Here is a 12390-nt window from a genome sequence, read left to right as displayed (position 1 = left end):
ATTTTATGCTGGAAAATCCCTGTAGTACCTTCAGCAAATACGGAATTCTCAGAGCGCAGGGCTGCAAAGCCGATTTACCCATTCCCAAAATAAATACGCATTCCCTTTAGGTTGTGCCCCTGACGACAGAGTGCTTTGAAGCTTTCCTTTGTTTTAACAAGCACTTAATAATATTGAATACCGCAAAGCTGATACTTCCAGGGGAACGCGCACCACAGAGGTGATAGTTTTCAAATAAATTGATTTTGTCTCCAAAGACTTGAGCCTGACAAATATCGATATCTAATGGCTGAATCTGACATCGCTTGGGAGTTTTTCGCTCACCGCAGGAAATTCGTCCACATTTTGGACATGGTCCTGACTTTGTCTTCCGTTCTGGATTCAGTGCTCAGAACAGATAATTAAGGCGCTGGCATAACTATGACGGAATGCATGTTGTTTTACGCCGCATTGGCTATCCAAGAACTGTCACGGCAGACTTGAAATATTCGAACAACAGTTCACTCCGTGGCGGCATGATATCTTACTTTGAATTAGTCAGGTCTGTGGAGAAACTTACCTCAACTCCACTTCGTGTTCTAGTCTCAAACACCCATCATTTCGAGCATGGGTAAAGTTGACCTCTTTAATTTAACGGTAGAGAAACTTGAAATGGAATTTCCACGTGGATGCCGTTAGAGGAGAGTACTAACCTTTAGCGCTATGGAGAAACTTACCTCAACTCCACTTCGTGTTCTAGTGGATCGTACTCGTGACCATCCGGGTTAGATTTGGTCTTCAGTAACCCATGCTTGTCGTAATAGGCGACTAACGGGATCAGGTGCTCAGGCTCGCTGACTTGGTTGGCATATGTCATCGTATGCAAATTGTTTAGATCCATGTCATGATGATGATCACCGGATTGTCTGGTCCAGACTCGAGGTATTTACAGACCGCCGCCATATAGTTGTAATATTGTTGAGTGCAGCGTTAAACAAGAAACCAACCAATTCTAATGGATCAAGTTCCCGTCCGCTGAGAGTGGATGGTCAGTAGTTCGATCCAATGGCTGCGCCCCGACCGCGTCATACCAAAAGACGTTAAAATATGGTACTTGTTGGTCCCTGCCTGGCGCTCGGCATTTATGGGTACAACAAGGACTGGTCGGCTCGGAGTCAGTATAATGTGTCTGAGTGGAGTATTCATGCTTCACTGCGGCATGGTATCTCAGTGGGCTAGCACTATAAAACCAGCTTAAATCTGGGCTAGTACAAGCAGCCGCACATACACATACACACGCATGCACGTCGTCATATGAGCGAAATATTCTCAAGCACGACGTTAAACCCAATTTCACCTGACCTCACCTCCAATGGCCGCGTTATACAAACCATGTTTAAGGATGGTACTTGTTGTTGACCTGTTGGTGCTCGTTTGTAAGAGGATGAAACAAGGACTGCAATGACCCAGTAAGGGGTTAAACTGCTGTCTGGTCTCCCTATGGACTAGCACTGTAAGGATGGCAGTGGTCCAGGCTGGTACCAACAACCAAACACTGCATGTAAGTCATCATCTCAGTGAAATAATTTTAGACCCCATTTCACCTGTTACCTGGCTGACCGTTTTTATAACTCCTTCTGTCTCATAGGTACTTAGTCTGTCTCAGTCCCTAACCGCATTAATTTTCCTTCTGTCCATACCTTTCTGCAATGCTTAAGCCCTAAATGAAGCAAGTCTAGATTTCCGCAGGTTCTCCCATCTCACTAGGGCTCCTTTTCAATATAAATGAGAAAATAGCAGCGTTTCATAGCTCATCGTGACGAAATGTAAACAACAAATACAAAAAGGTGATGTATGAGAAGAAAAGAGACCACGCCCACAAGGCACAGACAATACAGACAACGGCACGTTTCACTTAGAGTAACCTCCTTTGAGAAGACCCATTTTTACTTTTTCCTTCGCATGAACAATTTTGTGAGTTCATATTACTTTAAATATATTACAAATAATCATGACACATATTTCATTAGTTCGGTCTTATATGAAGCTTGTTTTTGTGGGTCGAATCGTATATCGACCCTAATCACCGAGGATGATGGTGGACTTTCCTTTAAGACTGTTGTTGGTCCTTCTCGTCCATCATCTAGTCCATGAACCTCTTTCGTTCTCTTGCCGAATGTCACCTTGACTTGTGTCGGAATGGCCGACATGTATGTTATTAAGTGCCTAAATTTGGTCAAATCTTCTTTCTCGCTCATTCTAGACTCTTTGCGCCATTTCTTGTCATATCAAGGTTGAAATATCTGACTTTGTTTTCGTGTTGACAGCTCGTAACAGTTTTTATCTTGACATAAAATACGCGAGGACAAGTCAATGACACGAGATGGTTACTGCTTTTTGACAGGACCGAACTCAGTCGTGAACGAAATAGTGCCGTAATGTGCCGACCCGTTTCCCGTGTGAGCAGTTTAGGTCAGTCAATCCAATCGAATGCGCCTCGTAAATCTAACCAATCAACTTGACCCACACATCAGCACATCTGTATTTGCCAGTGCGCAAAATATCACACTTCCGTCTTCTTCGGTGACAAGTGAGCTGTCATCCTCGGTTAATTGGAGGGGCCATTTATGGGTTGAACACCTGCACTATACATTTCCATAATAGTTTTAAAATATATTCCATCAAAAATATATGTAATCATCGTATATCTAGTAGATTGTAGCACTCGGCGAGTAGTGAATCGTGTATTTTGATGTTTTACAAGAAACTTCAAAACGTTTTTCTGTACAATTTGATTACAACCCAAATAGATCCTCATCAATGAGAACCCCATCGAAATAAGTAGGCTGATGAACAAATGGATTTCACTAACATACTTTCAAAACGGCTTGCTCTAAATTGCATTAAATAAGGTCGCATTTCCTCTATAATGATGAAAATAAATATCTGTAAATATACATTGGAATCAGAATATGCGCACGGTATTGACTTGTAGATGCATTCGAAAGTGAGAGCTACCCACGCTTGTCGAGCGACCACTATTTTTGTTGCTCGCCAACAACATACGTTGACTAAAATACATTTTGAATGCATACTTTGACTTTATGTATACACGTTCAATACATACATGTGCTTCGTAAACATCTGGGTTAGATGTCTTCAGCAACTCTTTCTTGTCAAAGGTGGCGCCAGTGCGTGTCGTAAATGGCGTCTAACGGACTCGCTGACTTTGTTGATGTGTCATAGTGTAGAAATATGTCCGTGATGGATTGTCTGGTCCACACTCGATTATTTACAAACTGCCGTCATCTGCGGCGTTTCAGTAGTGAGTGAGTATAGTTTTGTAGCAGAAGGACATGAGAAGTGGGTCACGGACATTGTACCTAAGTAGGAAATCGAACCCGGTCTTGCGAGTGACGAGCCAACGCTTTAACCAAAAGGCTACACAACCGCCCCTACAACTACATGTACATATAGTTATCAATAACTACTACCTAGCCTAAGACCGCCTCCGTGGTGTAGTGGTTAGAGCGTCCGCCCGGAGAGCGGAAGGTCGCGGGTTCGATCCCCGACCTCGTCAAACCAAAAGACGTTAAAATATGGTACTTGTTGGTCCCTGCCTGGCGCTCGGCATTAATGGGTACAACAAGGACTGGTCGGTTCGGAGTCACTATAATGTGTCTGAGTGGGGTATTCATGCTTCACAGCGGCATGGTATCTCAGTGGGCTAGCACTATAAAACCAGCTTAAGTCTGGGCTAGTACAAGCAGCCGCACATACACATACACACGCATGCACGTCGTCATATGAGCGAAATATTCTCCAGCATGACGTAAAACCCAATTTCACCTCACCTCACCTAGCCTAACGTCGTCATATGAGCGAAATATTCTCAAGCACGACGTAAAACCCAATTTCACCTCACCTCACCTAGCCTATTACACTATTTACACAGGCTCTCCCAAGCCATAGCTCTGCAATAAGCAGCTAGATATACATGTACTTTGGGTCTTTTGGAAAATAATTGTAAAGCCTAAGTTTTGAACTTTCTTTTGTGCATCAGTTTACATGTGACCAAACGCTTACAAACGAAATCGAAACGTTGCAAGCCTATTGGTTTACGGGTTCTCGACTCGAGTTTGACTCCTCCCGGTATACAATGTATGTAGTCCATTATGTTTACCCGTATTGATATATGTTTACCCGTATTGATATATGTTTACCCGTATTGATATTGCTGTAAATCTGTACTCACTCATTTTAGTCGTCGCTTTAGTCTTTGGATATTGGGGACTTGTAGGTCGGAGGGGGCATAACTTTACAAGTAAATTTGCGGTGTCTGAGACGAATGTACCACCCTTGTCCCCATCTTTTAATATAATATTTCTTCTTTCATGATTATTTTTAAAAATTTATATTCTTGTTGATGCTATTATTATTCACTAATGTATATTAATTTGCTCTGTTCCAGGTTCGACATCCTTACCTAGTCTTCGGTCATGGACGAAAAGGGAGCTAACTCCTACCGGTTCACGGAGGGTGGCAACGGCCAGGTTGTACCCAGGTCAGTATGCATAGTTCGTGAACCACATAATTTCCGCTCAGGCTTCTCGGCAAAGTACTTATCCTCAAGATCAGGTTCTGAATCTGCCAACTCACAAGAGCTCCTTTTAATTAAAATACTGATATTTGTTTTCATAAAAATTAAGTACTTTTCGAAACTAAGCGTTAGTTTACCAGGTCCTTTAAAAGTTTCCGACAATGGACGTATATATACTGTGATTGCAAAATGTCGTTGTGGTGAGGGGCGGTTGGTTGGCCTAGTGGGTAATGCAATCGCTCGTCACGCCGAAGAACCGGGTTCGATTCCCCACATGGGTACAATGTGTGAAACCCATTTCTGGTGTCCCCCGCCGTGAAATTGCTGAAATATTGTTAAAAGCGGCGTAAAACTAAATTCACTCATTTGGGGCTATCGATCGTGTTGTTAGAAATGTCTGCTAATGCTCGCTTTGGGATTTAAAGCGCAAACCGATTTTGGATACAAATCTTAAAAACAAACAATTTCTTGAATCAATTTTCTGCAAATACATGTAATAGTTCTATTAAATGTTGATCATGCAATAAGGATTCCAGATCAATGGCCAGTACAGTATGGGGAAAAGAAGATGGCGGATTCCTAGATGGCGGAAATTAATATTCTGTCTGGCAACTTTACATAAAACATAAAAACTGATATTAGAATACACTGACGAGGGGGATTATGGTACATGTAGCTATTGTAGATATATACGGCTGCTCACCAGAGTGTCTTATTTATTTAAGCGGGGCGGTGGGGTAGCCTAGTGGTTAAAGCGTCCGCTCGTCACGACGAAGGCCCGGGTTCGATTCCCCACATGGGTACAATGTGTTAAGCCCATTTCTGGTGTCCTCCGCCGTGATATTGCTGGAATATTGCTAAAAAAGCGGCGTAAAAACATACTCACTCACTCTTTATTTAAGCGTGTCCTACAAAAGCTCGCAGAAAATGACGGGAAGGGAGAAGGTGATGTTGTGTTTCTCAGTCTTCCTCGCCATCTGCACCTTCACCCTCATCATCGGCCTCATCGTTAAACTGGAGACGAAGACAACGTCCGATTGCTGTGAGTATAATAAAATAATAATAATAATGTATTTATAAAGCGCCTAATATCCACCATAGAGATGCTCAGTGGCGCTGTGACAATATTGGTGAAGGAAATAGTTCATATAACTTTACAGAAAGGCAGCAGTGAATAGATGGGTCTTTAGCAGAGATTTAAAAGTTTCTTTCGAAACTCTTCTGGAATCAAGGAAATTATTTCCGAATAAACGAATTATGAGTTGAATCAAGGTTTCTGCAATGTAAGACGCTTACTGATTGGTTCAGAGTAAGTCCTATGGACTTGCTTCTCCCTATTAGGCTCCACCCTGGACCCGGCATTTGGACACTGGCATCTCAAGCTTTTTGTCTGTCTTGGACCTGGAAGCTCTGGGACCCGATCCACAAAGCGTTCGTAACGTTACGACCTATCGTAACTCTTTACTTTATAGTAGGCTAAAGAATTGCATGGTACTACGAACGCTCTGTGGATAGGGTGCCTGGAGTACATGTTATCACCAGTGTGCCGTCTTTCACGGCTGGGCTCCGTCTTTTCATATCGCATGCACACGAAACATCGGTGTGCGAAATACGTATTATGTCGAAAAGCGCACGTTAAATCTCCAAATCATCATCATCACCCACTACCCTAACACGAGACCCTTTCCTGCAAGAAGTCATTCGACTTGTTCCGGAATCACAAGAGTTGGTAAAAATCAGCACCCCAACTGCCCAATGATGCGCATGCGCACAAGTCTCTAGTCTTGCAAATAGTACATAACATTTAAATAAAAGAACTATATACCTATTTTGCGATTCGATTCCTCACATATGTACAATATGTGAAGCCCGCTGGTGTTCCCCGCTGTGATATTGCTGGAATATTGCTAAAAGTGGCGCAAAGCTAACTCACTCATTCACTCACATCTTGATTAGGGGAATGCTTCGGAGTTGCTTACAAGAATATGCTCATTCAAAATTAGTTGATATTGTAATTTCTCCTTGGTCTCCCTAGTTTGTAAATATCTATGACTATTGTCGTTTATGTTATTTAACTGAAATACGGGACGATGGGGTAGCCTAGTGGTTAAAGCGTTCGCTCATCACGCTGAAGACCCGGGTTCGATTCTCCACGTAGGTACAATGTGTGAAGACCATTTCTGGTGTCCCCCGCCGTGCTGTTGCTGGAATATTGCTAAAAGCTTGCGTAAAAATAAACTCACTCACTCACTTAACTGAAATACTGTTCGAAGCGGCGTAGAAGCTAAGTCACTTACTGCTGTGTTTTCAGCCTCTGGGTCTACAAGCACCGTGTCTCAGAATGGTCAAGGCGCTGCACAGAATCAGGGCCAGGTGCCACCAACAACGAAAGCTTCCTCCGGTCAAAGTAAGTCAAATACGCTGAAACAATGGTAATCCAGACGAAAACAGTCCGGATAAACTAATTTCCGAATAAACGAATTATGAGTTGAAAGTACAGTATACCCTGGTTATAATGCCACCGTTTGTCCAGTGGAAAATATGGCATTATATCCAGGGTGGCATTATAACCAGGTAGGACAGTTAGAGGCCCTATGCAATCAACAAGGTGATTGAGCTGATGTCTCCTGTAATGAGCCTTGAATGACTGGATAATCCCAGCGTCTAGGGGCTGCAGGTGACTTGTTGATGTAGGTGGCAGGAAGCTCTTTGTTTGGGCGTTATCTGGACGCTGTTCTTCCATCGCTGTTTGTCAATAGAGACCAGTTTGGGTAAAATATTATTTTATACCCATGAAGATGATCTACCAGTGGTACATAGCAGGTCTGTAAACTCAAGATCACTGTAGACGCGTTGTAGCTTCTTCTCCTTGGACTTCCCTCTTGTTAGTGACCGCTGATGAATTCTGTAGGTGGTCAAGGCGCTGGACAGAATCAGGGCCCGGTGCCACCAACAACGAAAGCTCCTTCCGGTCAAAGTAAGTCAAATACACTGAAACCCTGGTAATCCAGACGAAAACGGTCCGGATAAACTAATTTCCGAATACACGAATTGTGAGTTGAAAGTTGAAAGTAGTTGGTTGGGAGACATTGATCAGTGATTACAGACACAGCCTTGACTGTAGATTTCAGCATCAGTATCGCCAGGCACACAAGCAACAAAGGGTGAACGTGAGTCAGCTAGCAAGTTAGCAACAACGACGGCTTATATGCAGTTTACGTCTCTGTTCGTCTTGAAACAAATTTACCCATAAAGATCCGGGCTAGAATTGGCCTCCAGCAACCCATGCTTGTCGTAAATGGCGACTAAAGGGATTCGGTGGTCAGGCTCGCTGACTTGGTTGACGTCATCGTATCCCACATGCGTCGATCGATGGTCATGATGTTGATCACTGGATTGTCTGGTCCAGACTCGATTATAGCTGGAATATTGCTGAGTGCAATGTTAAACAACACTCAATCAATCAATCAATCAATCAATGCAACACAATTGGAATTCTTTTTCAGCTGTTACATCTAGAATGTTCTACTAATGGCTACCCTGGCTATCCACGTGGAACGGAACATGTCCCAAGCAGCCCACGGTCTCGAAACAGCAAATTAGTTTGGAGATCGGGTGGTGCAAATGAAGAATACTGTCTTGTTCATCATCCTTGAAACATTGTACATCTGTACATCTACATATTTCTATCATTTTACACTTACAAATCCCGTAAGGCCGAAAAAGGTACCTCGCGCTTGACGTAATAATCGACCGGATGGGTATCGGGTGGTCAAATATCGTATATGCGCATGCGCTTCTTGCAATATGTTTGTAATATTTTGTCTGTTACAACTACATATTTCTGCTGCTTTCTACCCCCTAAGAACGGAACTGTACCTCAATGACATGCTTGTTGCAAGAGTCGACCAGGTTGGGTATGGGGTGATAACACACCTGGCTCTCGGTGTACAATAGAGCCACGACCACGTGGATGCGTTACTCATTATATCAATCACCGGTCTGTCATACCCAGAATAGATTGTGAAATTGTTGCAACTGGCAACTTCTGAATGTCAGTTTATCGGGATCTTTATTTTTGTTGATTCGGTCATCAATCAAACAATGTCGCAGTATTTTGATACTTGCATTGTTTTTTCAGAAGCAGCCTGCACTTCAAAAGATTGCGTCAGGGAAGGTGAGCTACGCAGAGTCGGGGATATTGGGGAAAAACATGTATTCTAAACCACCGGTCGTCACATTGTCTCCAAACTGCAACCTATTTCACATCCTTTCTTGTCTTGCTGCTGGAAGGGGCGGTGGGGTAGCCTAGTGGTTAAAGCGTTCGCTCGTCACGCCGAATACCCGGGTTCGATTCCCCACATGGGTACAATGTGTGAAGCCCATTTCTGGTGTCCCCCGCCGTGATATTGCTGGAATATTGCTAAAAGCGGCGTAAAACCAGTCTCACTCACTCACTCACTCACTCACTTGCTGCTGAATGAGGTGTCACAGTTTTCGCTCTTCTCGGGTTGATTGTTTTCCGAAACATTTGTAAACTAAACAGTGATCACTTGATATGTGTTTAAGAATGATCTGTCAATAAATGAATGAATGAAATATTTTGAAATAATTTACTTTTTTCTAAACAATGACAGTATTTTTGTGAGGCAACACCAACAGAGTTTGATTACGAATTGTTTGGTTCAATGTAACCCTTTGAACTTTACAGCCGCCAGCCTCATAAACGCCATAGACTTCACCGTTGATCCATGTGAAAACTTCTATGAGTTTGCCTGCGGGAACTGGATGCGGAGTCGAACCATCCCGGACGACAAGTCAGCATACCAGAGGTTCACCGAGGTCCGGGATAGCGTCCAGCTCAAACTGAAAGGTACTGACACCCCTAAACTGTGGGGTGGTAGGATAGCCTGGTGGGTAAAGCATTCGGCCATCAAGCTGAAGACCCGGGTTCGATTCCCCACATAGGTACAATGTGTGAAGACCATTTCTGGTCAACGCCGTGATATTATTGGAATATTGCTAAATGCGGCGTAAAACTAAACTCACTCACTCACCCTTAACTGTGACCTTGATTGTGTTCAAATCTACTGAGTATGGGGTAGTCTGCTAATTTGGTGCTAAAGTGATGTCGTTTATGGGGTACGACTCGTTTTAGGCTGCGTATTTTGGTGAACAGAGTTGCGTCCCCTTATAGGCGTTCGGATGCTATGACTGCGGGTTCGAAACCCGATCCGAACGATAACGAAATGATTCTTCAAGAGTTCGACAAAAGTGGAAAATTTCTATGACCTGAAAGGTCGGGGCTCGTTACTAAAATACTGCAATATTTAACCAGAATGGTTCGTTCACCAAACTAGAAATACTTGGGCAACATTCTTGTCATGCTTCGTATTCTTTCAGTTGAGTTGGAGAAACCCATCACCTCAAACGACATTGAAGCGGTACGGAAGGTCAAGGTCATGTACAAGTCTTGCATCGATGAAGGTGAATACAACCACTGATTGTTACATGATTAAACAGATTTCCTTTTGCAACTGATTTAAAGGAAAACCAGTTCTTCCTTAAATTAATTTCTAATGTAACCACCTCGATCAACCCTTCCACAGCTTTATACAAGCCCAATCCGTCTTCTTTAAAAGCGCATTAAGTAAAATCGAAGGATTGAGAATACAATTACAAAACGTTCGATTCTGTTTTAAATTGTAGATATTGATGAGGTTCTGTTTGTCAAATAAACCTATTCACTGATCGCCGTCTCTATTTATTAACAGATTACAAGAAGCTTCCTATCATTAATTCTCATACTCATGTCAATATGTTCTTAAAGTTACTACCTTGACGGGGCGGTGGGGTAGCCTAATGGTTAAAGCGTTGGCTCGTCACGCCGAAGACCCGGGTTCGAATCCCCACATGGGTACAATGTGTGAAGCCCATTTCTGGTGTCCCCCGCCGTGATGTTGCTGGAATATTGCTAAAAGCGGCGTAAAACCAAACTCAGTCAGTCAGTCAGTTACTACCTTGACAGATACTATGCTTTACAGACAAATCGCATTTTTAGTTCAAAATCGACATATATTCTCGGAGGCACAGAATACCCACATGGGAATTATCGTATGCCCCCAACACCCATTTGACAGTTCTAAGAGGGAACTAAATTTGGGAACCTGTGTATATTCCGGTTGCTATGCTAGTTGCTAAGATTCTGATGTCACTGTGTATTTGGTATACATGTACCCCTAAATTTGTCTTGGCATCTTGTCTAAGCACTCTTGAGTCACGTGTCAGCTAACGTGGGTAAATTAGACAGGGGTTTTCATATAAGGTGCTTGAATTACCAGATTACGCGTATTCTGGTGTCCCTCGCCTTGATATTGCTGGAATATTGCAAAACGCGGCGTAAAACCAAACTCACTCACTCAAGATTAGGTCTAATCAATATGTCACACTTTGAAGGAATCAAAGATGTAAAATGACATCTTTGATATAAACATTTCATGCATTCGGAAAACCTGACGGGTCTCTTCGTAAATCAGACCTGAGATACGCTTGACACCACCCCCTCATGCCACATGGATGTCGGGCTTCCTCAAGAGGTCATCCGGCGACCCGGAAGTTGTTGGTACCCTCAATGATGCCATATGTTGACATGCCGCGATGACCTTTTTCAGATACGATCACCAAGAAGGGAATTCACGTGACAGACGCATTGATCCGTGAGCTCGGCGGTTGGCCGGTGGCGGGAGGGTGGGATCAGTCCAAATATAATTTTGTTGACCTCCTGATTAAGCTGGGCCTGTACAATAACATGGTCCTCATCGATACCGGCGTGTCCCCCGACGACAAGAACTCCTCTGTCCATATCATTGTGGTAAGATCAGTGGAACTGGCTTACATTATCCTGTGCCTAGACTTGCGCTTGATCTCTGAAAATAGATGATGATTTTGATAGAGAAATGATTTTAATAGAAGCAAACAATTATTTTTTGGAATATCCTGTTGAAATCTAGGGAGCTCATGCATCATGTATTATAAACATCATTTACGATCTGAATGCGAAGTCATTAAACACTCACTCATTCGTTCACTGGGGCGGTGGGGTAGCCTAGTGGTTAAAGCGTTCGCACGTCACGTCGAAGACCCGGGTTCGACTCCCCACATGGGTACAATGTGCGAAGCGCATTTCTGGTGTCACCCGCCGTGATATTGCTGAAATATTGTTAAAAGCGGCGTAGAATCATGCTCACTCATTCATTCACTCACTATATCACTACCTTACTCACTCACTCACGTATGTATTCTCCCCAGATTGACCAGGCTCAGCTTGGTATGCCGTCACGTGACTACTACCTCAAGCCGCGAAACGATGAACACGTCATGGTGTACCAAAACCTGGCCACTGATGTCGCCGTCTTGTTCGGAGCTGACCGGACAGAGGCTGAACAGCAGATGAAGGACATGGTGGACTTTGAAATCACCATTGCTAACGTTAGTAACCTAACCTGCAGGGCCCCGTTTAACAAAGCTCTCGTAGCGCTACGACTATCGTAAGTCAATATTACAGTATAGGAAGTACGAATGCTACGAGATCTTAGGCCTACGAGAGCTTCGTGAAACGGGCGCCAGGTCTCCGTAGCAGAGACGTAGCTACGTTTGAAGTAACTCATATATACTACGCAACAGAAGTTAAGAACATATTTCATATAGAAATACGAAGGAATCAGGAATTCATTTCTTTAGTACATGTATATTATGCGTGATTCGTAACACACCATTGTTAAATTCATGCTACCGACAAACAATATGGGAAC

General features: G+C 43.3%; 1 protein-coding gene across 3 annotated transcripts in view; it reads left to right on the top strand.

Annotated features, from left to right (window-relative positions):
- LOC124280347 (endothelin-converting enzyme 2-like) overlaps window positions 1-12390 on the top strand; it is a 61217-nt gene that overhangs the window by 34123 nt on the left and 14704 nt on the right. For 2 of the 3 annotated variants that reach the window (XM_046716252.1, XM_046716251.1), the window contains exons 2-10: window positions 4451-4543; window positions 5482-5621; window positions 6891-6986; window positions 7491-7556; window positions 8721-8756; window positions 9291-9452; window positions 9983-10066; window positions 11251-11450; window positions 11888-12067. In XM_046716252.1, the coding sequence (XP_046572208.1) occupies window positions 4479-4543; window positions 5482-5621; window positions 6891-6986; window positions 7491-7556; window positions 8721-8756; window positions 9291-9452; window positions 9983-10066; window positions 11251-11450; window positions 11888-12067 (1029 nt within the window). In that variant the 5' untranslated portion in view covers window positions 4451-4478. The remainder of the gene's footprint in view (window positions 1-4450; window positions 4544-5481; window positions 5622-6890; window positions 6987-7490; window positions 7557-8720; window positions 8757-9290; window positions 9453-9982; window positions 10067-11250; window positions 11451-11887; window positions 12068-12390) is intronic. The other variant, XM_046716253.1, reaches the window with a different exon arrangement.

This window comes from Haliotis rubra, unplaced genomic scaffold (assembly GCF_003918875.1).
Source record: "Haliotis rubra isolate DU_JTF1 unplaced genomic scaffold, ASM391887v1 Scf265, whole genome shotgun sequence".
Taxonomy (NCBI): domain Eukaryota; kingdom Metazoa; phylum Mollusca; class Gastropoda; order Lepetellida; family Haliotidae; genus Haliotis; species Haliotis rubra.
This window is presented reverse-complemented; position numbering and strand designations above follow the sequence as displayed.